General features: G+C 31.5%; 2 protein-coding genes across 5 annotated transcripts in view; both read right to left on the minus strand.

Moving 5' to 3' along the window:
* Window positions 1-1,102: 1,102 nt before the first annotated feature.
* LOC143246686 (elongation factor 1-alpha-like) lies at window positions 1,103-26,396 on the minus strand. Of its 3 annotated transcripts, XM_076493765.1 has the most exons (8): window positions 26,377-26,396; window positions 7,194-7,313; window positions 4,538-4,710; window positions 4,158-4,337; window positions 3,760-3,927; window positions 2,242-2,521; window positions 1,728-2,120; window positions 1,103-1,612 (listed from the first exon to the last, which is right to left on the minus strand). In XM_076493765.1, exons 3-8 carry the CDS (start codon window positions 4,679-4,681, stop codon window positions 1,389-1,391), a joined length of 1,389 nt encoding a protein of 462 aa, XP_076349880.1. In that variant the 5' UTR covers window positions 4,682-4,710; window positions 7,194-7,313; window positions 26,377-26,396; the 3' UTR covers window positions 1,103-1,388. The 3 variants fall into 3 exon arrangements, with proteins under 3 accessions (XP_076349880.1, XP_076349881.1, XP_076349882.1); XM_076493766.1 differs by lacking the exon at window positions 26,377-26,396 and having other exon boundaries at window positions 7,190-7,308; XM_076493767.1 differs by lacking the exons at window positions 7,194-7,313; window positions 26,377-26,396 and adding an exon at window positions 7,139-7,178.
* LOC143246685 (carboxylesterase 1E-like) overlaps window positions 23,511-26,794 on the minus strand; it is a 29,007-nt gene continuing 25,723 nt past the window's right edge. For both annotated transcript variants that reach the window (XM_076493764.1, XM_076493763.1), the window contains exon 10: window positions 23,511-25,055. In XM_076493764.1, the coding sequence (XP_076349879.1) occupies window positions 24,722-25,055 (334 nt within the window). In that variant the 3' untranslated portion in view covers window positions 23,511-24,721. The remainder of the gene's footprint in view (window positions 25,056-26,794) is intronic.

Raw genomic sequence — 26,794 nt, forward strand, 5'->3', positions numbered from 1 at the left:
CTACATGGAGAAGCACGAAATATTTCTTAATTCAGGCGTAAGATCTTGTTCTAACCAGAGTAAAAACCAGAAATGGTGTGGATTAGAAAATTAAACAGCATCAATATTATTATTTTCCGTATTAATATTACAACATGAACTGGATATGACACCATAGTTAACTGAAAACTGCGAACAAAACGTGCTGTAACGTAATAAAAATTCAGTAACTGTAAATAATTCACGAGGAAGAAGTCAGTGCTTAACATGACCCGAATCCTGATATTCTACTGTATCCAATTTCTCCAAGTTAATAATTCCAGATGAGTAGAGAAATAAAAATTTCATTATACATATTCACCCTTTAGCACATTAACTGGTGGATTTACAAGTTGTGTACTTGAGGATGTTTACAAATCAGAAATCCTCAGTGGTAAAGCTTCTACTTTTAATACGCATCACAAGGGTTTGAATATCGGTTGTTATTATGCGATGTTTGGAATTTAGGGATACACCATGTAAGGGTAACTACCCGATCCCAAATGAGTGTACATGTGTTGAATGCTACAAGACACTGCCCTCAATCCGGAATATCTGAGTGACCAATACCCGAGATTGACCCCGAATTCAGGTCCTACTGTGTATAAGTTAAAACCAAAATTAAATTACAATATTATGTGCCATCTGATGCCAGTTTTCTTACCTAGACATGCATGAAACTGATAATACTATAAGAATGCACAAACCCTTACCTTCTAATGTCAGAATAGTCACATGAACTCTGATCTGAAACTACAGTCAACACAAAGTCCGTTATTTTCATATTCGTCACACAAATGAACTTAACCCATTTTGCAAGGTTATGACAAAGCTTAATGTGACACAGATGGCAACACAAGTGGGTATATAACAGTTCATAATGTAAAAAGTACTCTCTACCACGGTCATTTTACCAACCATTATAACGTAAAACAATTTCATTGATTCAACATATGCGACTGTTCAGCCATTATGTTGGCAACTATAACAAGGAATTTCCAAATATTGGTTATTTGATTTAAATTTCTTAAAACCAAATTAGTCATCCCAGTGAAACGTGAAATAAAATCAGTCAGACACAGTGAAACATAAACTGACTTTATTTTAAAACAAAGTTCAGCTAAAGTCATACAAGATCAACATAATAGCTGACCACCTTTCCTTCGGAATTCTTTCCTATGAAACTTGTGGCAAAGTAGCCAAACATGTAAAAACAAGAGAATAACAAGGAACAGGAAGATTCTGATCTTACAGAAGAAAGCAAACCATTGTTTCATGATGTATATTTTTATCATTTTTAAATAACCACACGTTGTAACCAGGTCGTTTTCTGTCCGTAGTTTTGCTACCTTGCCACCCTGTAACTCTAGTTATTTCTTTTTGGAAGCCTTCTCTGCGGCCTTGGTAACCTTTCCGCTACTCACTTCCTTGTTGGTTTTCTCTTTAATGACACCTACGGCCACGGTCTGCCTCATGTCACGGACAGCAAAACGACCCAGGGGAGGATAGTTCGTGAACGATTCCACACACATAGGCTTAGATGGAACCAACTCCACAATAGCTGCATCACCAGACTTTATAAACTTGGGATTATCTACAATAAACAAAACCACACTACACGTTAATAATAAATAAACTATATTCTTGCAAGAATGAATTTTTCTATAATAACCACATCAACAAAACGAACTGTTCGCCCTCAAACGTACCTTCAAGTTTCTTGCCGCTACGTCGGTCACATTTCTCCCTGATCTCCTTGAACTTGCAAGCAATGTGGGCTGTGTGACAATCCAGAACTGGAGCATAACCATTGGTGATTTGACCGGGATGGTTGAGAATGATAACTTGAGCTATAAAGTCAGCTGTGGACTGGGGAGGGTCATTCTTACTGTCTCCTGCCACGTACCCACGACGAAGTTCCTTCACCGAGACGTTTTTCACGTTGAAACCCACGTTGTCACCTGGAAGAGCCTCCGTAAGAGATTCGTGGTGCATTTCAACGGACTTTACTTCAGTAGTGATCATGGCTGGGGCAAAGGTAACCACCATGCCAGGTTTCAATATCCCAGTCTCCACTCTACCAACAGGTACAGTACCAATACCTGGTAAATAAAACATTGAAAATTATAGAAAACTGAAACATTTATTGCAATACGATATATCATACATACACAATAACTGGAACAACGTATTTACTCTTCACTAAGAGTACTGGGGCCTCACCTCCGATTTTGTAGACATCTTGCAAAGGCAGACGAAGAGGCTTTTCAGTGGGACGAGAGGGGGGTTCAGCACAGTCAAGAGCTTGTAGCAGAGTCTTGCCCTCACTTACTTGACCTTTGCGTTCAATTTTAAAACCTTTAAACCACGATGTGTTAGAACTAGGTTCCAGCATGTTGTCACCATTCCAGCCAGAGATTGGAACAAAGGCAACAGTGGCAGGATTATAGCCTATTTTCTTTATGTAGGCACTGACTTCCTTCTGAATTTCTTCGAAACGTTTCTGTAAATAAACATTCAGGATACACCATGTTAACTGTACAAACAAATCATTCAAAATAGCTTTACATTTATGATAAATCATGCAGCTTGACCAACAAAATAGTGGCTCAAGTTACGTCACCAGCACTTGTACTTTTATCCACTTAAGCCCAAAATCGTTTCCAGCTACTGAAGGTTTTCTACATCCATTAAGTACAAAATTAAAAGAAACTAATGAACCATTGATGAGCATTTTGTAGTGGTCTACGGGTATACAATAACATTAAAAACACTTATATTGCTCTCATCACAAAATAAAACATCAAAAACAGTTTGAAATTTCAACAAGGTTTGGAACTTTTCAGAAAAAATCAGTCTAGATTACACTTTAATTATGATTTGTTTTCCAAACTTAAGGATACTATCTTTGTTTTGTCAGTAGATTTAATGATTATGATGAACCTTTGTTCATATATGAATATAATAAAAAGTCTATTGGGTCTATACATCAATACTGTCATAACTTAATCTGTCTTCATATTTTTGTCCAGACCAAATATACCTACTAAACCATGAAGTTTCCTTAAAAATTTAGCATTGAACAATGATTTTGAATAAATTTAACTTTTCTGGATTATGAAAGGAGATAAACAAAATATGAAAACTTACAATAAATCAATATTAAGTGAATTTAGAGCAGCAATGCAAATATTTACATTAATTTTTTTTAAGTAGAAACTGTTCGAGACTTAAATCTTAAAATGTAAATTATACTACAAAATACTAGTCCACTAAGTAATGTTAACTTAACCAAAAAAAACAAAACGAGATCATAAAAACATGTTAACATTTAAATAGACATCTGTTTAATATTTTAATGAAGCCATTCTGTCACAAAATGAGTATAATTTACATTTCCCAGTATATTTATGATGGTTACGAGATCGGTCAAATTGACCTCAAAATGTTACTGAAACAAACATTTAATATGCTTTTAGGTTTTTAGAGTTTATACAAAAAACAAGATATTAATGACAGCATGAAATCACTTTGCACTTAGACTAGTAACAAGACACTCAAAAATATTTAGTTACCACATTTATTGAAAATACATATACTGCAAAGGTTATAGTATAAACACTGTGCAAAAGTGTATATGACCAAGCTCTCCACAGAAAGGTTAATAACACTAATATACCAGGGTCTCCACAGATTTGCAATGACAAAAGAAAAATCAGTTACTGCTGTTGAAAAACTTACCTCACTATAGGGAGGTTCAGTCGTGTCCATCTTATTTACTCCTACAATCATCTGCTTCACACCCAAAGTGTAAGCCAACAAGGCATGTTCACGGGTTTGACCATTTTTGGAAATTCCAGCTTCAAATTCACCAGTGCCAGCAGCAACAATCAGAACAGCACAATCAGCCTTTGAAACAATTTCCAATATACAAGTTAGAATTTTACATAATTCCACATGCTACTGATTGTATTATACTGATCAAATTACTTATGTAATACTGAAATAAACAAAGTTTATAAAGTACTTTACACACTGAATTACTAATTACATTACTGATGTAATACTATAAATTTAAGTCTTTGCTAATTAAAAGCCTAAAAACATTTTATAATATATTTGACAATTGAAGCACCTACCTGGGATGTTCCAGTAATCATATTTTTGATGAAATCACGATGTCCTGGAGCATCAATAACGGTGATATAGTACTTTGGTGTCTCGAACTTCCACAGAGTGATGTCAATGGTGATACCACGTTCCCGCTCAGCCTTCAGTTTATCCAACACCCAGGCATACTTGAATGAACCCTTACCAAGCTATATTAAAAGTCGAAAATACAATTTTATAAAAACCCTGAACAATTCCATGTTTCCTCAAAATTGCATACTGATAAAAAGCAAGAAACTTCCACCCAACTTAGAACCCTTCAGACTTGGACTTTTAACCTCATTAAAACGTCTAATATTGTTACTCAGCAATACTAAAATTTACCTTTACATTTATTACTCGTACTTACCTCAGCAGCTTCCTTCTCAAACTTCTCTATAGTTCTTTTGTCGATGCCGCCACATTTGTAGATAAGGTGACCGGTGGTCGTTGATTTACCAGAATCTACGTGGCCAATGACCACAATATTCAAATGGGTCTTTTCCTTTCCCATCGTAGATTGATGTTACTTGACTATAGAATCTATAAAGAGAAAAGCACAAAATCTTCAGATAAATTACCCAAAAGTGGACATCAGTTCTACCATTACATCCAATATTAAAATTTAATTTTCAACACTGGAAAAATAAAATTGTGATCTACAAAACAATAAGATACTTTCTTTTGCCACTTAATACTTCCAACCTTTCAATTTTTTACAACTAAAAATTCATATCTATAACTGAAACACACCCTTAGCTGAATGTTTTTGCAATTCAAGTGCTAAACTGGACAGTGGAATGACACCTCAGGTGAAACAAATCTTTGCTAGTTTTTATCAGTTTTCCAATTTCCACATATTTGAGCTATCAAACATTTTTAATCCAATAAATTACCACAATAGTTTTTAAAAATAACATCATACCTGAAGTCACTATGCCTGAGTTTTCCATAGAGAACTAATACATACTGAAATGTAGTTTAAATATTCTACGTCCTTTTTGAATACAAGAAATTTAATCTTTCTACAGTAAGTCCATACCCATCCATGTTATATTCAATTACACATGTATTATATTTTTTTTATTCAGAGAAATATGGCTGATGTAAGCCATATGATATATATGTCTCGATTTTATTATACTTGAAGGGCGTACTGTGCAAAATATGCAACGAGAATGAGGGACAGACCACAGATACATGGATGGGTAGGGACTTACGGGCCACCCTGTACATGTTTGAAAGGGTCATGACAATGTCTGCTAGTACTGACCATGTTCGTCTGTTCCTCAAAGACAGCAAACTTACTATAAAACCAATCTTTCTTTAAATTTAGGAGGATGGACTTATTCGTCAATAAACTGTACTCTCTTTACTTCAAGGTTCTTTTTACACCTGATCTTCAAAACGTATTTACAAGAAATTACTACTTTCAAGAGTTTGTTTATACCTTCTCTCTTTTCACTTGTCTGTTTCAGAAACATGCCACAACTGGCTAGGAGTGGATTATTATTTTAACTAAAAAATTCCTTTATAACTTCCGAGTACCACTATGAACTCTGAAATAGCTGTCCATTTAACCTTTACCACAAAATTGTTTGCAGTTGTTAACGTAAATAATTTGTACTGCAATGCATGCCATGTGACTCCCAGATCTTTAAATGTACAAAGATTAGACAGATCCCGCAGTAACAATGCACTCTAGAAAACTTAAGATACTAAGGCCTCAAAATGCATCTCAGAACGAGTGGTTTTACTATATACTATTTTATGTTTCGACATTTCAGGTTTTTTTTGTTAACCTGAAGATGACCTAGGAAGGTCAAAACGTTGTTCTCTGCTTTATTAGTAGAAGTGTTAAAACCTGTACCACCCGTTCTGAGATATTTTCTCGAAGTGGTTATCTCAAGAAATAAAGGCCTATTCAACACTAGGTAACAATATCCATCTGTACATAAAACTCAGTTTAACTTGCATGTCCAGTTTGGATAAGAATTCAGAAGGAAACTCGAAAAAGTTCTTGATTCTGCAAATTACTGTTGCTTACTAAAAACGTAGTGATTAGCGTACAAAATACAGAACTACAAAATTAGAGCCTGCTATAATTTAAATAGTACATTATTAGCTATCTTATAAAAAAAAAATTATACCCGTCACTGCTAAGACTTAATATTAAATGTCTAAACCATGGTATGTAGCCACGTCAGCGACACGAGAATTCCAAAAATCTCTCATTTAAGATAATCTTAACTTTTATATTCAGTAACGTCATCACGTGTAATTTCTTAAAGAGTTGATATCTTAACTTCTTAAATTTCTATCTCATTTTATCACTTCCTTTCGTTTTTAAAGACAAGTTAGTACTGACTTTAGTAATATTATATTACTTAGTGTTAGGCTTACAATTTACAAGACAATATGGCAAAAAGCGTACTCTTAATCATTATTTTATTTCATACCAAATGCAGGCTTTTAAAATCCGAAAGTTCTAAAATTAAAGACATTTTCTATAGTATTACTCTTGGACCAAATGAAGCTTTAAACTATACCAAATTAAGGTAAAGCCTAACAAACGTACAATCTAATGAAAAGACTGAAGTAGAGAACATGGCGGACGGGCGTGTTCGTGGCATATTCTACGTTTTGACAAAGACCATGTTGACTATGTATACATTTTATGAATATAACAATCCATTTCTTTACGAAATTATTTAATGACTAGAACTTTCAGTTTGTGTTATTGAAAAGAAAACAAAGTATATTACTGTAACATTTAAGAAACATTTAATAAAATAATTTTCTTTTCAACCACATTTTTCTCAAGTCTATAAACCTGAATCTCAAACATTCCGGTCTTCAACAAACAAAATTAATTTATTTATCATATGAAAATATTTACATAAAACTAATAATACTATTAATACAACTAATATACGATAACTAAAAACCAAATATCAATAACTATCAATACCTTCTATTTCAACAGATTTTAACAGATACAGAAAAACACTAATATACGTACTCACCATCCAACTGCCACGAAGAAAAGAGAGAAGGACGGTCTCGATCACGTGGCTTTATTAGAGTGAACGCTGGGTTTCGAGATTATCTTATGACATCATACTGCAGATTTCTGGGTAACATAACTATAAAACACTAAAATGGTTGGTTTGTAAATTTATTAAAAAATGGAATTTATAATTCATTACGTTACTCCAGGTTACTTAAACATGGTAACAGTCACCGTAATAATTGAACATAAAGATATAATTGAGAAATTGAAAAATCTTGATGGCGAAATAAAATCAATGTATTACTAAAAAGGTTGTATTTATTGCATATATTTTTATTAAATTTTTCAGCCATGTTTTCCTTTACGGCAATATTTCATACATTTTTAATCGGGAGACACGAAGCATTGTATTTAAAAAACTATACTGATGGACAAGTTGATTTTTAGTGTCGCTCTTAGTACGTAACTTCCTTATACAGGAAGTTATTATAATAACGACCAACAAATTGACAATACAAAAAATTCTTACAACCTAAATCTGTAAATAGTTATGGCTCTTATTAAAAACAAAGCGTCTTTGAATACAGTTCATTATATAATGATTACACATTTTTTTATTATATTAGTAAAATATAATCTGGAATTAAATACAATTTTCTTATGATTTCAGGTTTAACTACTAGAATGCTTAGTTTAATCAGTTGAGTACAATCGCTGTTAAAGATATTTTCGGTCGTAATCCCAAAAATACTTCATAAAATTCGGCTAATTTAGAAGATTTATATCAATATATAATGGTAAATAATGAATAAAACTAAAAAGTAATAACTTTTTTTTATACTAATTGTTATAACTAATACTAACAAAAGGAAATATAAGTAATGTGTATCTTACGAAGTTCTAGTTTTGAACTGTTGGCGTAAAATATTTCTATGGAAATAGAAATTTCCCTTTCTCCAACATGTCACTTACCAACACCAATAAGCAATATTATAATTATTAGGAAGAATTAAAAAAAAAACCCAGTGAAAACACATTGGCTAGGTGTAACAATCAGTATTCTAAAAATATAAGGAAATTTAAATATAATGTATGTTTTGTGACTTACGAAATAAGTTGCTATCGTTAATAACTGGAAACTAACACTATACTTTACACCACAAGAGTTATGGAGAATCGATAGTTGCCAAGGGTGAGTGTATATTTTAAGAATAGCTGTACACTGACATGGTCTTGAAATATTCTTTAAAGACCGAAAGATTTTATTTCTGCGGATCACAAAGGCATTTATACACTAAGCAGCCGATTCCTTTCCGTAGTTGTCTCCCATGGAGAGCGTTAAGTGTATGGATTTACAACAGTAAAATAAGGCGTTCGATTCCCCTCGGTGGACACACAGATGGCCTAATGTTGCTTTGCTATCAGCAACAGACACTTACACCAAAACACTCCTTTCCATAATTGTTCAAACTTTCCACAAACAAAATTGAGAAACACTAAACTAGTATATTGGACTACTTACATAAAATTTACTGGAGTAACGAATAATAAATGTGATAATCATATATGTAGGGTTTGATTCACCTTCAGGTTTCTAGTCAGAAGAAATATAGCATCTTATCCACATGCACTGTGCAAAAGGTGTACAGTCAATATAGTTATTGAAATTTTGAAAATAAAAGTAATTGAATGGTAGGACCGTTAAAAAAGTATTTCAAAACCAATAATAATCAGCATACAATGCACACGCTATTTTAATTGTTAACACTTTGTTTTGCCCGATGGCTGGTAGCCAAGCAATTTAGGTCGCCTTTAACCACGTGTACTTTAAAAGCTTAAAACTACAAGTGCCCTCGGAAAAATATTAACAGCGATTTTATTTACCTTTACTGCACATTATTATATAGTTTGATTTTTTTTTCGTAGCCACACTTTTTTTTACCACAATAAAGTTTTTTTTTTCCTCGGCATTGTATCGAAATTATTTTGAATAACGTGCATAGATTCCCGTGAAATTAGATGGCGTATTTGCAATTTGCGTAGTTTGGAATCTTGTGATCATTCACGGATGGCGGGCTTCTACGTGACGAGAAACCCACTTGAAATAAAAATGGATCTTAGACCTGGTGGTATGGGTATTAACACTTTTATTGATAAGGGCAGAACAGCCACTGGGAAGAAGGGTGAAATGAATAAAATGGATTATCTTAACTAATAAAATAGTTTATGTCTATTTTAAATAAAAATTCCAGAAGTTGTTTTTTTTACATATTTTTTTCTTTATAACCTTATCAATAATTTACTGTGACATCTGTACATTTAAAACCACCTGTCCTTACAGTTTTAAAGTTAATAAAAGTTTTCTTTGCAATGTGATAATCAACTTGTAATTAAAAAAATGGCTTCATTACTGTAGTGTTTATATTAATTAGTTTCATTTGCACTGTTTTATAATTTTTTTTCATTTACCTTAAGGCTAGTTTTACCTTATTTCCTCAATTCTAAGATTGTTTGCTTCAGCAGTATAACTTGTTTTCGTTCTTTACTAATGCACATTGCCGTTATTATGATTATACGAGGTTTCCCATGACTCTAGAAAACCAAAATGTTATTTTATCCTTAAAACATTTTCATTCCTCAAACGTTAAAGGTAATTTAGTTATTTGGTTGTTAAATACACAGTTCATTTTTTACTTTTGAGAGCAAGAACATTTGATATTGGTATTTAATTCTTTATATAAATTTTTTGAAATTGAGCATTTGTCATTTCACATGCATAAGAATATGAGATTACAGGTCTTTTTATTCTAAACTAGACAGTTTGTAAGTAATTATCGTATGCGTTTGTCTTTTATACATATAAAAAGGTTTGTGCTATGTCGGTTGTAAACTTGTCGTGACATCTGCTTTAAGCCTAACTCACTAGTCTACCAACTTTTTCCAATCATTGTGCATACTTGATGATACATGATATTTAGTACTAAAATAAAGTGTGCATACTACTATTTTTGGCAGTCCCATAATTATGATTATGTAATATATTAAGTTTTTACCAATAAATAAAGGTGAGATGTTAAATGCAGTATATTTCTAGCAATTTAATTAGGAAACATTTTTATTTTGAAAATTTATCAGCTGATTGTCCCATTACTTTTGCACATATAAATATTTTCAAAATAACTTGTAGCTACAATCATGTTTCGAGTAATCAAATTGAGTAAATAAAACAATTAGAATTTAAAATCAATCCAGCAAGTATATAATTTGATTTAATCTTACCCCAAACCCAAGGTGTTGAGATATTCTGGGTACGTACATTTGGAGCTTGTAATAAAAGCATGTGATCTCCTTTACACACATAGAAGATACTCAAACTACGTCGACAGCTGTTTGTTGTTATCAATAACTGAAGGGTAAATTACATTCTAAAAAATCAAACACAAAGTTGTGTGAACTGTTTTACAAGTTCTCCTTCCACTCTGTGTAGTGTCTAATGTTTTCCCTGTCATATTTAGTTTCCACAATTTGCAGATCATTAGAGTGGGTTTGAAAAGTATTAGTCACAAATCAACTAATTTTCCTGCAAGAAGTCCTAGAAAGTAGCATTACCTAACGTGTGTGCTCTCTAACTGTACAACTAACGTTCAAATGGGATAAGGAAATGTATACTGGGAAAAACATTAATTGCATTACCCAAAGGCAACATTAAATTCTCTAATGTTTTTTTAAACAGTAATGCTTTCCTGAAACATACATTATGCTTAACATTTACATAATAGAAATATTAATTCCAAATTATATGTCATCAGTTTGATTTCAATGACAGTGGAAAAATAACCCTTTTCAAAACTAGCCTTTCTTTGAGCCACATATGTGGGATATGGACAATGTCTCAATGGGTTTTGGATAAAAAAAGTACAATGTCTCACCCAAATATTTTTTTTATGTATTTCACCTTTTTATTTATTTCTTTATTATGTTTTTTGAACACATTTCAAATGTTTGTTTCAAAGTGAGAACTTAAATTACATCATAAGAATTACTTCAAAAGAGTGTTTTGAAGTGAGAACCTAATTAGGTAACTGTATCTTCTATTTTTCACAATGAGAAATTACACATTGTTGCATAAAATTGGCATCTCACTGGAGAGCAATGGTTCTATTTCAATAAAACAATTGTCAAACACATGTTTCAGTTGAATACAAGATACTAAAAATTATTATAAAGTACAAAAAACATTTATACAAAAAAAAAACAATTTTGCATGAACACAAAACAAAAAGTGTGATAATTCAATTAATGTAAAGAAAAACTTAGAGCAATTTCCCATAATTGAAATAGTGTTCAAAAGAAAAAAAAATCTTGAATATTTATAAAAAAGTTAGAGAAATTTTGGTGGTTGACTTAACGATAAATGATGCGATACTATATATTGTAACATGTACTATTATCTCTTTGTGTTACAATGTGATACATCCTGCATTATCACATAATGGTTATTGTTTTGTATTGTGAAATAAAATAAATCAATAAGAACATTTGATGTATTTCTGTAATTTTTTGATCTGGTGAAACCATTGTGCTGGATCCCCTATACTGATACATTATTATTATCTGAAATGATTCTAAATGTTTCTAAGGCTAAGCTCATAGTTCCTCAGGGGCACCTGTTAATGGTATAAAACGATTACGTTTGGATGCACGCGTGTGAAGGATGCACATGGCTATGAATTGCAGTGTTTATGGCAGTGCTCTGTTTTGTGTCAGTTTCTATAATTGTCACTACAATTAAGTGATGTACAGTAGTTTGATTGTACTATAGTTTTACACTGAATGAACTAACAATAGATTAAAATACCAGAAGTCCCAGCTTTTCTCCTTCATTATTATTAAGTTGGCACGTCTCTAAAGGTTGGATAGCTTTACCAACAAAAAACAATGGTTGTCAATTCTTAAGCTTAAAACTGGCCATTAAAATGTACAACAGTATGGTGAGTAGTTCTGTAATGTTAGAAATAAAAATAAGAACAATATCCTCAAACCATTACTTTAAAATACTAAATACAAAACAATACTCACACTGTCTATTGTCATATTCTCCACTACTGATGGTAAAACTTGGTGTGTGGTTATATCCTCAAACCATTACTTTAAAATACTAAATACAAAACAATACTCACACTGTCTATTGTCATATTCTCCACTACTGATGGTAAAACTTGGTGTGTGGTTATATCCTCAAACCATTACTTTAAAATACTAAATACAAAACAATACTCACACTGTCTATTGTCATATTCTCCACTACTGATGGTAAAACTTGGAGTGTGGTTATATCCTCAAACCATTACTTTAAAATACTAAATACAAAACAATACTCACACTGTCTATTGTCATATTCTCCACTACTGATGGTAAAACTTGGAGTGTGGTTATATCCTCAAACCATTACTTTAAAATACTAAATACAAAACAATACTCACACTGTCTATTGTCATATTCTCCACTACTGATGGTAAAACTTGGAGTGTGGTTATATCCTCAAACCATTACTTTAAAATACTAAATACAAAACAATACTCACACTGTCTATTGTCATATTCTCCACTACTGATGGTAAAACTTGGAGTGTGGTTATATCCTCAAACCATTACTTTAAAATACTAAATACAAAACAATACTCACACTGTCTATTGTCATATTCTCCACTACTGATGGTAAAACTTGGAGTGTGGTTATATCCTCAAACCATTACTTTAAAATACTAAATACAAAACAATACTAAATACACAATACTGTCTATTGTCATATTCTCCACTACTGATGGTAAAACTTGGAGTGTGGTTATATCCTCAAACCATTACTTTAAAATACTAAATACAAAACAATACTTACTGTCTATTGTCATATTCTCCACTACTGCTGGTAAAACTTGGAGTGTGGTTATATCCTCAAACCATTACTTTAAAATACTAAATACAAAACAATACTCACTGTCTATTGTCATATTCTCCACTACTGATGGTAAAACTTGGAGTGTGGTTATATCCTCAAACCATTACTTTAAAATACTAAATACAAAACAATACTCACACTGTCTATTGTCATATTCTCCACTACTGCTGGTAAAAGTTGGAGTGTGGTTATATCCTCAAACCATTACTTTAAAATACTAAATACAAAACAATACTCACTGTCTATTGTCATATTCTCCACTACTGCTGGTAAAACTTGGAGTGTGGTTATATCCTCAAACCATTACTTTAAAATACTAAATACAAAACAATACTTACTGTCTATTGTCATATTCTCCACTACTGCTGGTAAAACTTGGGTGTGGTTATATCCTCAAACCATTACTTTAAAATACTAAATACAAAACAATACTTACTGTCTATTGTCATATTCTCCACTACTGCTGGTAAAACTTGGTGTGGTTATATCCTCAAACCATTACTTTAAAATACTAAATACAAAACAATACTTACTGTCTATTGTCATATTCTCCACTACTGATGGTAAAACTTGGTGTGGTTATATCCTCAAACCATTACTTTAAAATACTAAATACAAAACAATACTCACTGTCTATTGTCATATTCTCCACTACTGCTGGTAAAACTTGGAGTGTGGTTATATCCTCAAACCATTACTTTAAAATACTAAATACAAAACAATACTTACTGTCTATTGTCATATTCTCCACTACTGATGGTAAAACTTGGGTGTGGTTATATCCTCAAACCATTACTTTAAAATACTAAATACAAAACAATACTCACTGTCTATTGTCATATTCTCCACTACTGCTGGTAAAACTTGGAGTGTGGTTATATCCTCAAACCATTACTTTAAAATACTAAATACAAAACAATACTTACACTGTCTATTGTCATATTCTCCACTACTGATGGTAAAACTTGGAGTGTGGTTATATCCTCAAACCATTACTTTAAAATACTAAATACAAAACAATACTTACTGTCTATTGTCATATTCTCCACTACTGCTGGTAAAACTTGGAGTGTGGTTATATCCTCAAACCATTACTTTAAAATACTAAATACAAAACAATACTTACTGTCTATTGTCATATTCTCCACTACTGATGGTAAAACTTGGAGTGTGGTTATATCCTCAAACCATTACTTTAAAATACTAAATACAAAACAATACTCACTGTCTATTGTCATATTCTCCACTACTGCTGGTAAAACTTGGAGTGTGGTTATATCCTCAAACCATTACTTTAAAATACTAAATACAAAACAATACTTACACTGTCTATTGTCATATTCTCCACTACTGATGGTAAAACTTGGAGTGTGGTTATATCCTCAAACCATTACTTTAAAATACTAAATACAAAACAATACTCACACTGTCTATTGTCATATTCTCCACTACTAATGGTAAAACTTGGAGTGTGGTTATATCCTCAAACCATTACTTTAAAACACTAAATACAAAACAATACTTACTGTCTATTGTCATATTCTCCACTACTGCTGGTAAAACTTGGAGTGTGGTTATATCCTCAAACCATTACTTTAAAATACTAAATACAAAACAATACTCACACTGTCTATTGTCATATTCTCCACTACTGATGGTAAAACTTGGAGTGTGGTTATATCCTCAAACCATTACTTTAAAATACTAAATACAAAACAATACTCACACTGTCTATTGTCATATTCTCCACTACTGATGGTAAAACTTGGAGTGTGGTTATATCCTCAAACCATTACTTTAAAATACTAAATACAAAACAATACTTACTGTCTATTGTCATATTCTCCACTACTGATGGTAAAACTTGGAGTGTGGTTATATCCTCAAACCATTACTTTAAAATACTAAATACAAAACAATACTTACTGTCTATTGTCATATTCTCCACTACTGATGGTAAAACTTGGAGTGTGGTTATAGGTTTTTTTGTTTGTCTTTTGCAGTGAAACTTTTTCTTGAGATAAACTTCTGATGCTCAGTAAACTTTGCAACTTGTTTTTATTTATGTTTAAAATATTTTGGGTTTGGGGGGATAAAACCTGAACACTTGAAATGTTCAAAATTTTTCCTCTCACCATTATTAAAATACTTAACTTAGTCAACGTAACATCTCATTCTTGTAATATCAGTAATAATCTAAAGATAATTAATTGTAAATGAAATATATACTGATTACACATTAAATATTAACATTTTAGGAGAACAAGGGGTTTGTTAGCCCATCTAGGCTGTCCTATCCACTAATATATACACACACACAATGAAAGCCAGCCTTTATCAGTTAAATGTTTATCAAAACCTCTTGTAAACTCTGTTAAATTCAACACTTTCATCACATTTGAAGGTGCCAAGTTCTTAGGGCAAACAAACCATGAAATAGATGACACTACTGATTGCCTTAACTTTAAAACACCTCAACCAGATCTCCTGTAAAACTCATCTTTATCACAATCTTAACCCTCCTTTTATGACAACTTTTCTATCACTGGTATTATTCTAGTATCCATCCTATAAGCCTTTTTTAACAATTCAGTGCCCTTCTTAAGGTAAGGTGTTGAAGACTGAACATAGTACTCTGAATGTGGCCTAACCAATGAATCCTAACCTTGGTAGACTTGTATACAATATTTCTGTAGATGCAAACTTAAACCCCATTAACCCTACTATTGGGAACAGCTCACTGCTAAGATGGTATTTAAGACTGATTGACTATTACATCAAATCCCTTTCTTTCAATGACACTGTTAAGGTTATTTCAATCCAAATTATACTTGTAATTCAAATGATAATTACTTACATCCATTATTTTGCATTTATTATAATTAAAACCCATCTGAAATTCATTTGTCCATCTCAATAAATGATCTAAATCCTTTTGTATATCAGCAGCATCCTCTTCACAACTAGAAACACCAAAGACCTTAATATTATCTGTAAATTTAAATAATTCATTTACTATTCATTCATCTTTATCATGTACATAAATAAAAGAGCAAAAGTCCTAAGACTGAGCCCTGAAGTACCCCTTTTGTGACATTAATCCAGTTTGATTGAAATCCAATTGTAACAACTTGTTTCTTCCATCCAGTCACTCATCTATCCTATTTGTTAATTTATCCCCACATGTCAAATGCTTTATGAAAACCCAGATACACCAAATCTACACTCTTGCCCTTATCTATATAAGCAGTAACCTTTTAAAAGAAGGTCAGAGGATTTGTGAGGCAAGATCTCTCTTAGTGAAACAATGTTGACTATCCAATAAAACTAAAAATGTTGTTAAATGACTTTGCAAAAAGTGTCTTTTCACACACTTTCCACACTAAGGAGTCAGTAAATACTGGAGCAATTTTTATCACTTTCCTTGAGAAGAGTAATTACATTAGCTAACTTCCAATCTTCTGGTAGCTGCCAACTATTCAAAAACTGACAAAAAATAGTATCAAATGGCTCAAATATACAATCTTTAACCTCCTTCAAAACTCTTTAAACTTCCCAATTTTTTCTTAACTAGCTCCGAATAAATGGAGTCATCTAGTTTGGTCTCTTTCCATTTATCAACTGTTAAAGATGTGGAATACTGCTTGTACCTACATTAGTAAAAATCAAAAGAAAAAAAACAAACCCAGCCATCTTGTAACCATCAGGTACTAGCCTTCAGTTACCATCCCTCCAAGAGCACTATCCCAATTCAACCATTTTTTTTTTTACGTTTAATGTGTTTAAAGAAATCTTTACTGTTAAATTTTCAGTCTTTTCTGACATCTTTTTTTATGTCCTAATTTTTTCACCAACTTTATATTCTATAATCTCCTAAATCCCTGTAATACCATTCAATTTAAAAGTTTTGAATTTATTATGCTTTTCCTTAAATTTATCTCAAACTCTTTGTGAACCAACCTGTTCCTTGTTACTTGTACCTACCATCTTCTTTCTATAAGGAACATATTTATGTTGAATCTAATCTTTTTTTCACATCTGATCAGCATCTCCAAGTAACTCAGCTGTTCAATTCACAACAATTAGTTCTTGTTGCATCCATTCAAAGTTCTAAAGTTATTCGTTATCTCCACATGCAGTAAAACAAACCTAATACATCAATGATCACTTGTACTCAGGATGTTCCCCAGTTTTACCCTCTTGATCATTTGTATTTAAAGTTAACAATAAATAAAACAATAATATTGTTTCTAGCAAGTTTCTTGACTAATTGGCAATGAAAGTCATCCTGAATGGTTTTTGAAAACCATTTACCCTCGTGGCTTGACTCCAGCCCTTCCAATTTATGCACCTTAAATTAAAATCACACAATTACAATTTCATTAACAACTGCACTTAGTATAATCAAAAGCTATCTGCCTTTAATTCACCCAACTTACTAAATGACACAAATCATGTCTTCAATCATCAGTATCCTCTTCACAGCTGGCAACACCCAAAACCTTAATAGCATAAGCAAAGATAAGTAATTAATTGAAAACTGTATTTATAACCATATTCTGCTTTATCCTCTAGGTCACTCTTCTATTCAACAAGTGGACTTAGCAACTGATTTTGTTTCAACGAGCCTTTTAAATACCTTGTTAGTTGCTTTGTGAAAACAGTCTTACCCTCATCTACGCAAGTAATAACTTCAAAAAATGTCAAAAGATTAGTAAGGTAAGATTTTCTCCTGGTGAAACCACGTTGAATAATCATTTAGTATTAAAAAATTCATACAGCTGAAAAGGCATGCAATGTGGAGAGATTTCAAACCATAACATACGTGATATCTTAAAGGTCTAACACTTTATTTGTTCGAACACTTTGATAACTTCAATAAAGAAATATGGAAACTTTATAATGGAATTTCAAATATGCTATTACCTTTACTTCCAGAACTCATTATGATCAATCTTATAACTCATCTAGAGGACTGAAAAGAAATAAAAATAGCAGAGTTTGGAATTATTTACCTGAACTGTTTAATAATTTGCAAGTTGTAACTGCTATTAAACACAGAATAACCATAATTAATATTAGTTGTCATAATACACCTTTTTGCATAAATATTATTTTGATATTTAGTGAGACGTGTCATTCGTTGACACAGATATAACAGCGAGGTTGAAATGTTATTATGCAGTCGTGTCAAAACAAACGTAATAGCTAGATAAAAAGTAGCATTAGAAAACACTTGAAGCCTAATTTTAATATCTTGAAACAAAAAGTTTTAAAACGTGTATTGTTAACCTGAAGGTCACCATACCAGTTATTCAGACATTTCTCATTTTTGCTTTGATCCTAAAATCACTCATCTCTTATTCAAATGTATGCATTGAAGTAACCACACATTTTGTATAAATATGTTATAAAAATCAAGCAGAAATTAGTTTCACAGTTAGGAATCTTTTCTTATTCAAAGTAACTATTGTGTTTACTGTTAGGATTGAAATTCACTGGAAACAACATGAATTTAATTCTGTACTTGGAAATAGGTCTAGTTTACAATAATTCTGCATTATGGAATTTTAATACATTTCATATGGAAAGAAATGTTCGTGAAACTATAAACTAAATAACCTCTAAACTTCAGAAATAAACAATTAAAATGTATGCAGACAAAGCTATAAAAGATCAGATTAAATGAAGCTCTCCCCAAAGTTACACCTCAAGTTCAAGTTAAATATATGCACACAAACACACCTGTTTACAAGCTAGTTCAGTCTGTACCTAAAGATACCTTTTAGTATTAATAATAAATGACCCTGTAACATCAAATTCTTATTTTTAATTGGTCACTTACTGTTTCACTTTACAGCTTCCTCAGAAGTGTTCCACTAAAACACAAACTGTAACTGACAATACGAGGCTTCAATCAAAGATTGTTAAAAGAAAAAAAGAAAGCATACAAAAACCTTGTAATAAGAATAAAAAACACCTGCAAATAAAAATTCAACTCAGACATACTGGTGGAAGAATTTCGGTCATAATCGAAATTAAATACTTCCTACAATTAGTAAATATTTGATGTTTGAATCCAGAATCAGCTGTTAACAGTATTAAGATAAACTAGAGCAATCCAAGTATTTCACCGATACCTAATTGTTATACCTTTTTATCATGTTATATTGCAGAGATAATCAGTACTTCTTGTACAGCAGAGCTTGAATCATGGTCAAGCAATTCAATCATCATCAAAACTGAAGCCAGACTTCAAGCTGTACATAGAATGTGAGAAACTTGCCCTTGGTTCTCTTAGGCCTCACTACAATGGCACCCATCAGCCCCTAAATTCAGTCTTTACACCAGGTCATTTTGTCTTTTGTTAAAAAGCTTCTATGGCTATATATTAATGCTGTACTTTATGTTTACGAAGAACCAACTTTTAGGTTGCATGTTTCCTATTGGAAGATCTAAGAACTAAATGTAGCATCCAAAACAGTCTAAAAGTTAGTAAGAGTTTCAATAATGTTCTGTTAAGAATATATTAAACAAACTGTTTTCTTAGATCTATCTTACAGCTTAAACATATTTAGTTCACCTAAATATACCATACAGTTTGATTTATTTGTATTTTTACACATTTAACTTCATTAGTACGTTTAGTTAAACATTCATCTGTTGCAATTTGTTCATTAAAAACTGTAGTATTGGATTACTTTACATTTTGATCTGATTTAATGTCTTTTTAGTAATTTATTGTATACAATTTTTTCATTATCTAGGGCCTTTTGTTTAATAATTAGAAAGTGAAACAAATGATTGAGTGCACCAAATTTAGTTTCTGTTCTCTTTATCAAAAGAACCTTAAACCTGATCAAATTGAAATCCAACCTAATTTTTATTAAATGTTGTTCCTGTGTAATTATATTCATTTAATTGTTTTGTTTTTCAACAAAAACGTTGCAAGTACTATTATATAAACCCTAGTTCATTAAAACAAATTATTTAAGTTTCATATTGCTAAGTCTAAATATAGTAAAATTAACAGCATGAAATTTGTACTAGTTTATCAGGTAACATTTTCATAAATTACAAGTATCTTACTATTTAGCTATTTATTAAAATGAAATTAGTAATCCATTATTTATTTGTCTACTTTATTTAACTTAATTGTATACACAAGCACATGCTGAATAATATACAGAAAATCCAATTTGTAACTGTGTAAGTACTATAACTACTGATAACTAGGTATACTACTAGCACCAAATTGGTGTTGACAGTAACCAGATAGTAAGAAACAAGATGAGGAAGTAGAACATTTAGACAATTATTGATGGGTTTTGAAACTTTTAGAACTTTGGAGCATAATGAAAATACATAATACTGGTACTGTAGTAGTCCTAGATATATACAGGTTATATGATGGAAAACAAACTAGTACTTAGGTCTATACAGTTCATATAATGGAATAAAGAACAAGTTAGTATGGTCAGTTTTCTAACTATTTGTGTTCATGACAGCATGAACACTAAACCATTTTCTCTTATTAAATTATATCATTTGTGATAAGATAAACGAGATCCCCACTGGGTACGATGATAGCTTTCATAGAATGAAGTAAATTTAACTGGTAGTGTATTAGGCCTAAATATAAACCACAGTTCTTTTATATGCTTATATATTGTTGTACATGGAATGTGTTATAATTGTTTTTTATTTTATAATAAAGTAGTAGTTTTTAAATGTCCTATTTCATTTTTTTTTTTAGCTGTCTTGTATTCAGTGTTGACTTCTGAATACTATCTTCTATTTTATTTAATTGAGTACTAGGCCTGCTCACGTGTTGACTACTGAATACTAGGCCTACCACTACTACTAACTTTAGTGTTGACAAATGAATACTAGTGTTACTATTAATCAAGTACTCTCAGAGGTCGAGAGGCTTGGCTTTGAGGTCCCCGACTATAATAAAAATGACAGCCAAAAAGAAAGGTAAAAAACATAATTTAAATATTAAACTTGTATATATAATTTGCAACTCCAAGCTGAGAGTGTGTCACATTTTGGTTTTATTGAGGACATAAAAAAAAACGTCAGAAAATTTAATTAATGCAAAAAAAGTCTACATTTTACGCTCAGGACAAATATCCCCCTACCCCTCAGATTGGCTTTACTGTTAGTACTGCTTTAGTGTTGACTAATAAAATACTAGGTTTACTATCAACATAATGTTAGTATGAAAAATAAATTGCTAGTTTCTAGTTTGGGAGCACATTAGTTTGTTATTTGTTTTTACAAAATTACAAGCTATGAAAACATTTGTATATTGTTCCATTCCAAATCCAAAAAAATGTGTACGTTTTTGACACAGCATTGGTTTTAACACTTCAAAATAGTAAGATATGTCTTCTCCTCTATCACATTTTAATACAATTGCTAATATAAAATGTGATTTATTTAATCTGAAAGTTAGCAAAACTATACACACATGTATCTGCAGATTTAGTCTGGAATACATTTTTTTTGCAGTTTGTTTCTTTTCTGGTTTAAAGTACTGTTTAATAATACCAAAAACTTTAAAGCAGGGACTTGCAGAATGCATGTTAAAACATACTCAGGATGCCAGGAACATGGATATTACAATTAGGAGGTTGACTTGCTATTAACTATCTTTTAATTCAGAGGTTCCCAAACTGGTTTGTGGTCCACTGGGGATCTGTCATTGCTCTTAAGGGGGGAGGGGTCTGTAGTAAAACATCAAATTAATCAAATTACCTTTTACTGAAAGAGTAACAATACAAAAGAGTGCTAAGACATTATTACATTAATCTAGTAATATATATTAATTCCAAATTAATAAATGTAATTAACAAATTATGTAAATTTGTTGTGCACCTGGCATTGTTACCTAATGATCACAAAAATAAGACAGTTGACTTCAAGTTAGATTGATGCATATAAAATTAAAGTATAGAAATAAGATAAACGTGAAGCTGGACCTTCGTTTGAAACTATCGGACATTCACGTGAAGCTGGACCTTCGTTTGAAACTATCAGACATTCACGAGATTGTTTGAACAAAGCAATATAATCCTTCACATTAGAGTAACTTGAAAGATTTTTAAAAATTTTCCATCTCTTATCACTGTTCTTTTCTTAAAACTAGAATCAAACTGTGCAGGTGAAAAATTGTGGATGATAGACTAGTTAAGTACAATAAAGACTTGTTTTGAGAGGTAAACTGCCAATATGGTAAACAAGTTGAATTGGGTCCATCTGTTGGAAAAATTTGGGAACCACTATTTTAATTTAAACATACTTGGTCTAAAAGATCTTTCTTACTGATATTTTGTTACTTGGAACATCCTTTGCAACAAAAATGTTCTCAGGTTTTAAATGAAGTAAAATGAAGTTCACTTGTTTATACAACTTAAATTTCATGTGCTATGATCTTTAAAATGCCAAAGAGGATCGTAAAACAATTTCTTTTTAATAAACATGCAGAAATTTTTAGATTTGCTTAAAGAACCAAGTAGTACGAAATTGTTAGTAACTAAAACAGGATATTTTTACAATGTTAAGTAACTGAATTTTTTTCCATAAATTCAACAAGTCCTAGATATCATGCATATAGTAATATAGCAAATAAATTAATAGAAGTAATACTTAAAAATTATTACAAAAGTCAATGAAGTTACACATTCTCTTAAGGTGCTTAAATCCATATACAATGGAGGATATGATTTGTAACTTCTGTTGTAATAATGTTGACCTGCAGGATGGGGTGTGGATACTGGTATTGTGATGTCAACTTCATCATGAAACTGATGCATTTCTATTTTATCTTTGACACAAACGTATATTAAAATAGAACATCAAACAGAAAAGTTTGTATTCAGGTTCCTTAATTCTTTACACGAAGCCATTCTATTCTGTCAATGTTTTTCCTGCTGGATGAACAACAAACACTAATTGCTCTGAATAAAATAAAAATATAACAGTTAAAATCAAATAGCAGAACTGTAATTTGTGGATCGTACAGAACTTTTATGGACATCAAACCACGTAGCATAGAAGAGCAAAGTCTCAAGATGTTCTATTTCCTTGCTTAGTATGGGTCAGTATTTTTCCAAATCCCACAAACATACACAAAAAAGAAAATGGGATAATAATATTCACAAACTGTAACAAATAACACTAAATCCTTGGTGTGTAGCCAGTTTTTATAGTATGTGGTATGCCCTTGGTAACCGGTTGTTTTCCTGTTTCCAGTCTATATGTTTGTTAACTGCACATATTTATTAAAACCATAAAAGATACAACATGCTAAGTGTTTACATATTTAAGATTGTTGAGTAAACAAGAAACTGAAAGACAGACCATAGGCTTAGAATACCAAACGATTTCTTTATTGTACCAAGAACAACAACAAAAAGGAGTAGAGTAAAAAATGTTGCTTATTTCAAAGCTGTGCTTCATGAGACATTAGCATAACATTGCATTTACCTAATACAAAATTATTTTTCCTCAAAAATTTTTTAAGGAATATTAAATAAGGCTGAAGGTCTTGATAGTGTGTTTAGTATAGTCAGGCCCATTTATAATTACTTTATGGGTTCTAGAGTACCTCAAAATGCACATCTCACTCCAGAAGCTCGTGGCTAGCTATGAGTTTAAGTACATGTAAGATATACACAGATCTGTGCCTTATTTCTATATTTAGGCCCCGAGTGTAACAATATGTGTAAAAGTGCACATTAAAAATATAATACTTTAATGTAGTAATTTGAAATACACTGTTAAATACTGGTATGAATTGAATGTATTATTATTAGAAATTGATCTATTCATTCAGAAGGAAACGTGCTGTTAAAGTATATAGCACACATACACTTCATGTAAGGGGGTTAAAAATTTAACTAAGAGGAGAATACCCCAAGTGGAAATAAACAGTTTCCGTCATTGTATACGTAAAGTTAACTTGACAAATTGAAACATTTTTTATATACAGTGGATTTTTTTGTAATGTATTCAGACACTAGAAGATACAGGGTTTTGTTAACATGCCAAAAATCACAATTTTCACATTATAATGGATAAACTACACTGTTGTGCGTGTTAAAATACCTTTAGACTAAAAATCAAAACATACCAAATGTTAAATTCCAGTTAGATTTTAAAGTATTGCAAGTTAAACAAAAACAGCTAAAATTTTGTAAAGTATTAAAAGAACTTAACTAAAACAATTTGAAATTTCAAAACAAGGTTAGTTGAGTGTTATACCCTTTCCTATAGTTATGCCACTGTGTCAGTTGTGGACATAATAATAATAGTTGTCTTGTGAAATTTTTAACATTTGAAACTGTAGAAAGAACAAATCAGTTGTAACTTACAATTTCTGGAATACGTTACACTAAATCTCAAGTTTCTTTCACCACAACTAGAGGGGTGAAGTTACCCCTCTCCCTTGCTATGTCATCGTGTCAGTTGTTAGTTTTGGACATTACATTAGCTGGCTTATGAAATTTCTAAAATTTGTAAATGTAAAAAGTGAATAAATCAGATGCAACTTTTCAAGTTATGGAATAAGTTACATTATCACAAATATGATGGGGGATCTTTCAGTACAACACCAGGTTGATGTCGTCTTTGAATACAAGCGTAAAGAATTAGAGTAAAACAAAGAAAGGAGGTAAGACCCAGAAAACTGGAAGTGATCACAAAAACTGTCCGATTGCACTGGATTCTTTCATCGCTGTTCATTGGATAATCAGTAAACAGTGGAACAAAGTCAACCCAGAAGATCATATCACTTAGGTGAACACTTCTTAGTGTAGCCTGCTCTCCAAGATCTGCATAAACTGGTTCATCTCTAGTGTATGGTTTCCATGTAAAGTTATTCTGGTGTAGTTGTTCCTCAGATGTAGGATTTCTGAAAGTAGCATGCTCATTTATATACACTATTAGAAAGTTAACCCTTAAATGGGAGCCATCATCAACTGACGCTGCTATTTGCAACATTCCTGGTGTTTAAGGGTTAAACATAGTAAAGAATAAAAAGTTTATCCATAAAAGTAAGTTGTACCATTATTTTAATGTTTTACTCATTTTATATTACTGTGTTTGAAAAAATAACGTGGTATGTGGAGGTTAATTTCATATAAACACATTTACTACAGATCATAACACTAAAATACTAACACTATTACATAAAGTAAACAACAACTTATGAATAGTTTGGTTATTTTTAACAATACCATGAACAACTAAAGTTATTTTTCCAGTAAAATATAATACGTTATCAAGAAATCAGGCATAAAAAGTGATAAAGCATCCTGTCATAAGCTACAACATACAACAGGAAATCAAGTGATGAGCCACAAAGTGTGATAAATGTAAAAATGCTATATATAAAATCACAAAGGGTGATAAAACATCAAGGGCCTAATCGCACACACTATGATAATATATTTCGTGACAACTTAAGATACGATATAGCTTCAAGTAACCACACACAAAATGTCACAAAGTACCTATTACAGGCTACAATGTGACCAGAAAAACAACGTGTGACAATGTAGGGAACACAAACTATGAGTAATACGATATCAAATGATTGGCCACATTGTTATAAAGCAGAAAACAGTTATGGTTGAAAAGGCGTTTTTGATAATTTTACGTCCATGTTTTTGACTACTACTGCTATAGGTCTTACTAGTATATTTAGTATTTCTTTCGTAGTTAGGCTTAAGCTAGTTCGAAAACAAATTACGTAATAGAAATTTTCCTTCTTTGTTAGTGCAACAGTGGGAAATTACTGAAAACTTCATACCAAAATTATCTTACTAAATAGCTGTTTACGCATGAAAATATGCACGCAAAGAAGCAACTGTCGTTACAAATGAATTTCAATACATTTGAATAACCCAACCACCACATAGTAAGCCGAAATTAAACATAATTAACACGGCACTTTAATTATGTTTATTGTTTGAATAAAAGTAAAAATAATATCTAATAAATAACGATTTGAGCCACCTAGAGATTTTTCGGTTTTCTATTTCTACCGTACTCACGTGATGTCTTCTCGTCTAAAATCAAATTCAGTTTCTTAGCTTATTGAACTCCAAGATCACATCATTTAACTCTACGAATATTTAAAACACTTTCTCTCCAAACATTGTTTCTCCCACTAAACCACAACCCACCCATTAAACCAATTTATTTACTCTACGAAGAAGTAAAGGTCTTACTCTCTCTTCACTGCTTTTAAAGCTCGTTTTATTTGTAAATAATCTAGACTCTAGAGGGCAGCAAGTATTCTATTAGGGCCTACAGTACAAAAACTAAGCTGATAAAAAAACATTGCGAATGCTTGAAAATCAAAATATGGATACAAATGAATATAATCGCAAGTGGTGATATATTTATCGCAAAACTGGTTAATCTTTGCGGTGAACAAAGAAAATCTAAAAACAAAAGTGACAGGTGCGTTACAAGCGAGACTGCGTGCGCTTTCAACCATCTAGAAATGAAGATTAGAACATTACTTCATGTTTCTTCGTGATTTACACTAAATATTGATTACAAAATGATAATGTACTAATTAAAAATATATTTCAGTTAAAATGGTTTAAATAGAGTTAGAATTTAACAATAAATTGACTTAAA

The sequence above is a fragment of the Tachypleus tridentatus genome, chromosome 3, assembly GCF_004210375.1.
Source record: "Tachypleus tridentatus isolate NWPU-2018 chromosome 3, ASM421037v1, whole genome shotgun sequence".
Lineage (NCBI taxonomy): Eukaryota > Metazoa > Arthropoda > Merostomata > Xiphosura > Limulidae > Tachypleus > Tachypleus tridentatus.

Coding starts and splice junctions, on each gene's coding strand:
- LOC143246686 (XM_076493765.1), bottom strand. CDS start 4,681: ATGGGAAAGGAAAAGACCCATTTGAATATTGTGGTCATTGGCCACGTA. Junction 4,338..4,537: donor TTGAGAAGGAAGCTGCTGAG/GTAAGTACGAGT, acceptor CTTTTAATATAG/CTTGGTAAGGGTTCATTCAA. Junction 2,121..2,241: donor AGATGTCTACAAAATCGGAG/GTGAGGCCCCAG, acceptor TTTATTTACCAG/GTATTGGTACTGTACCTGTT.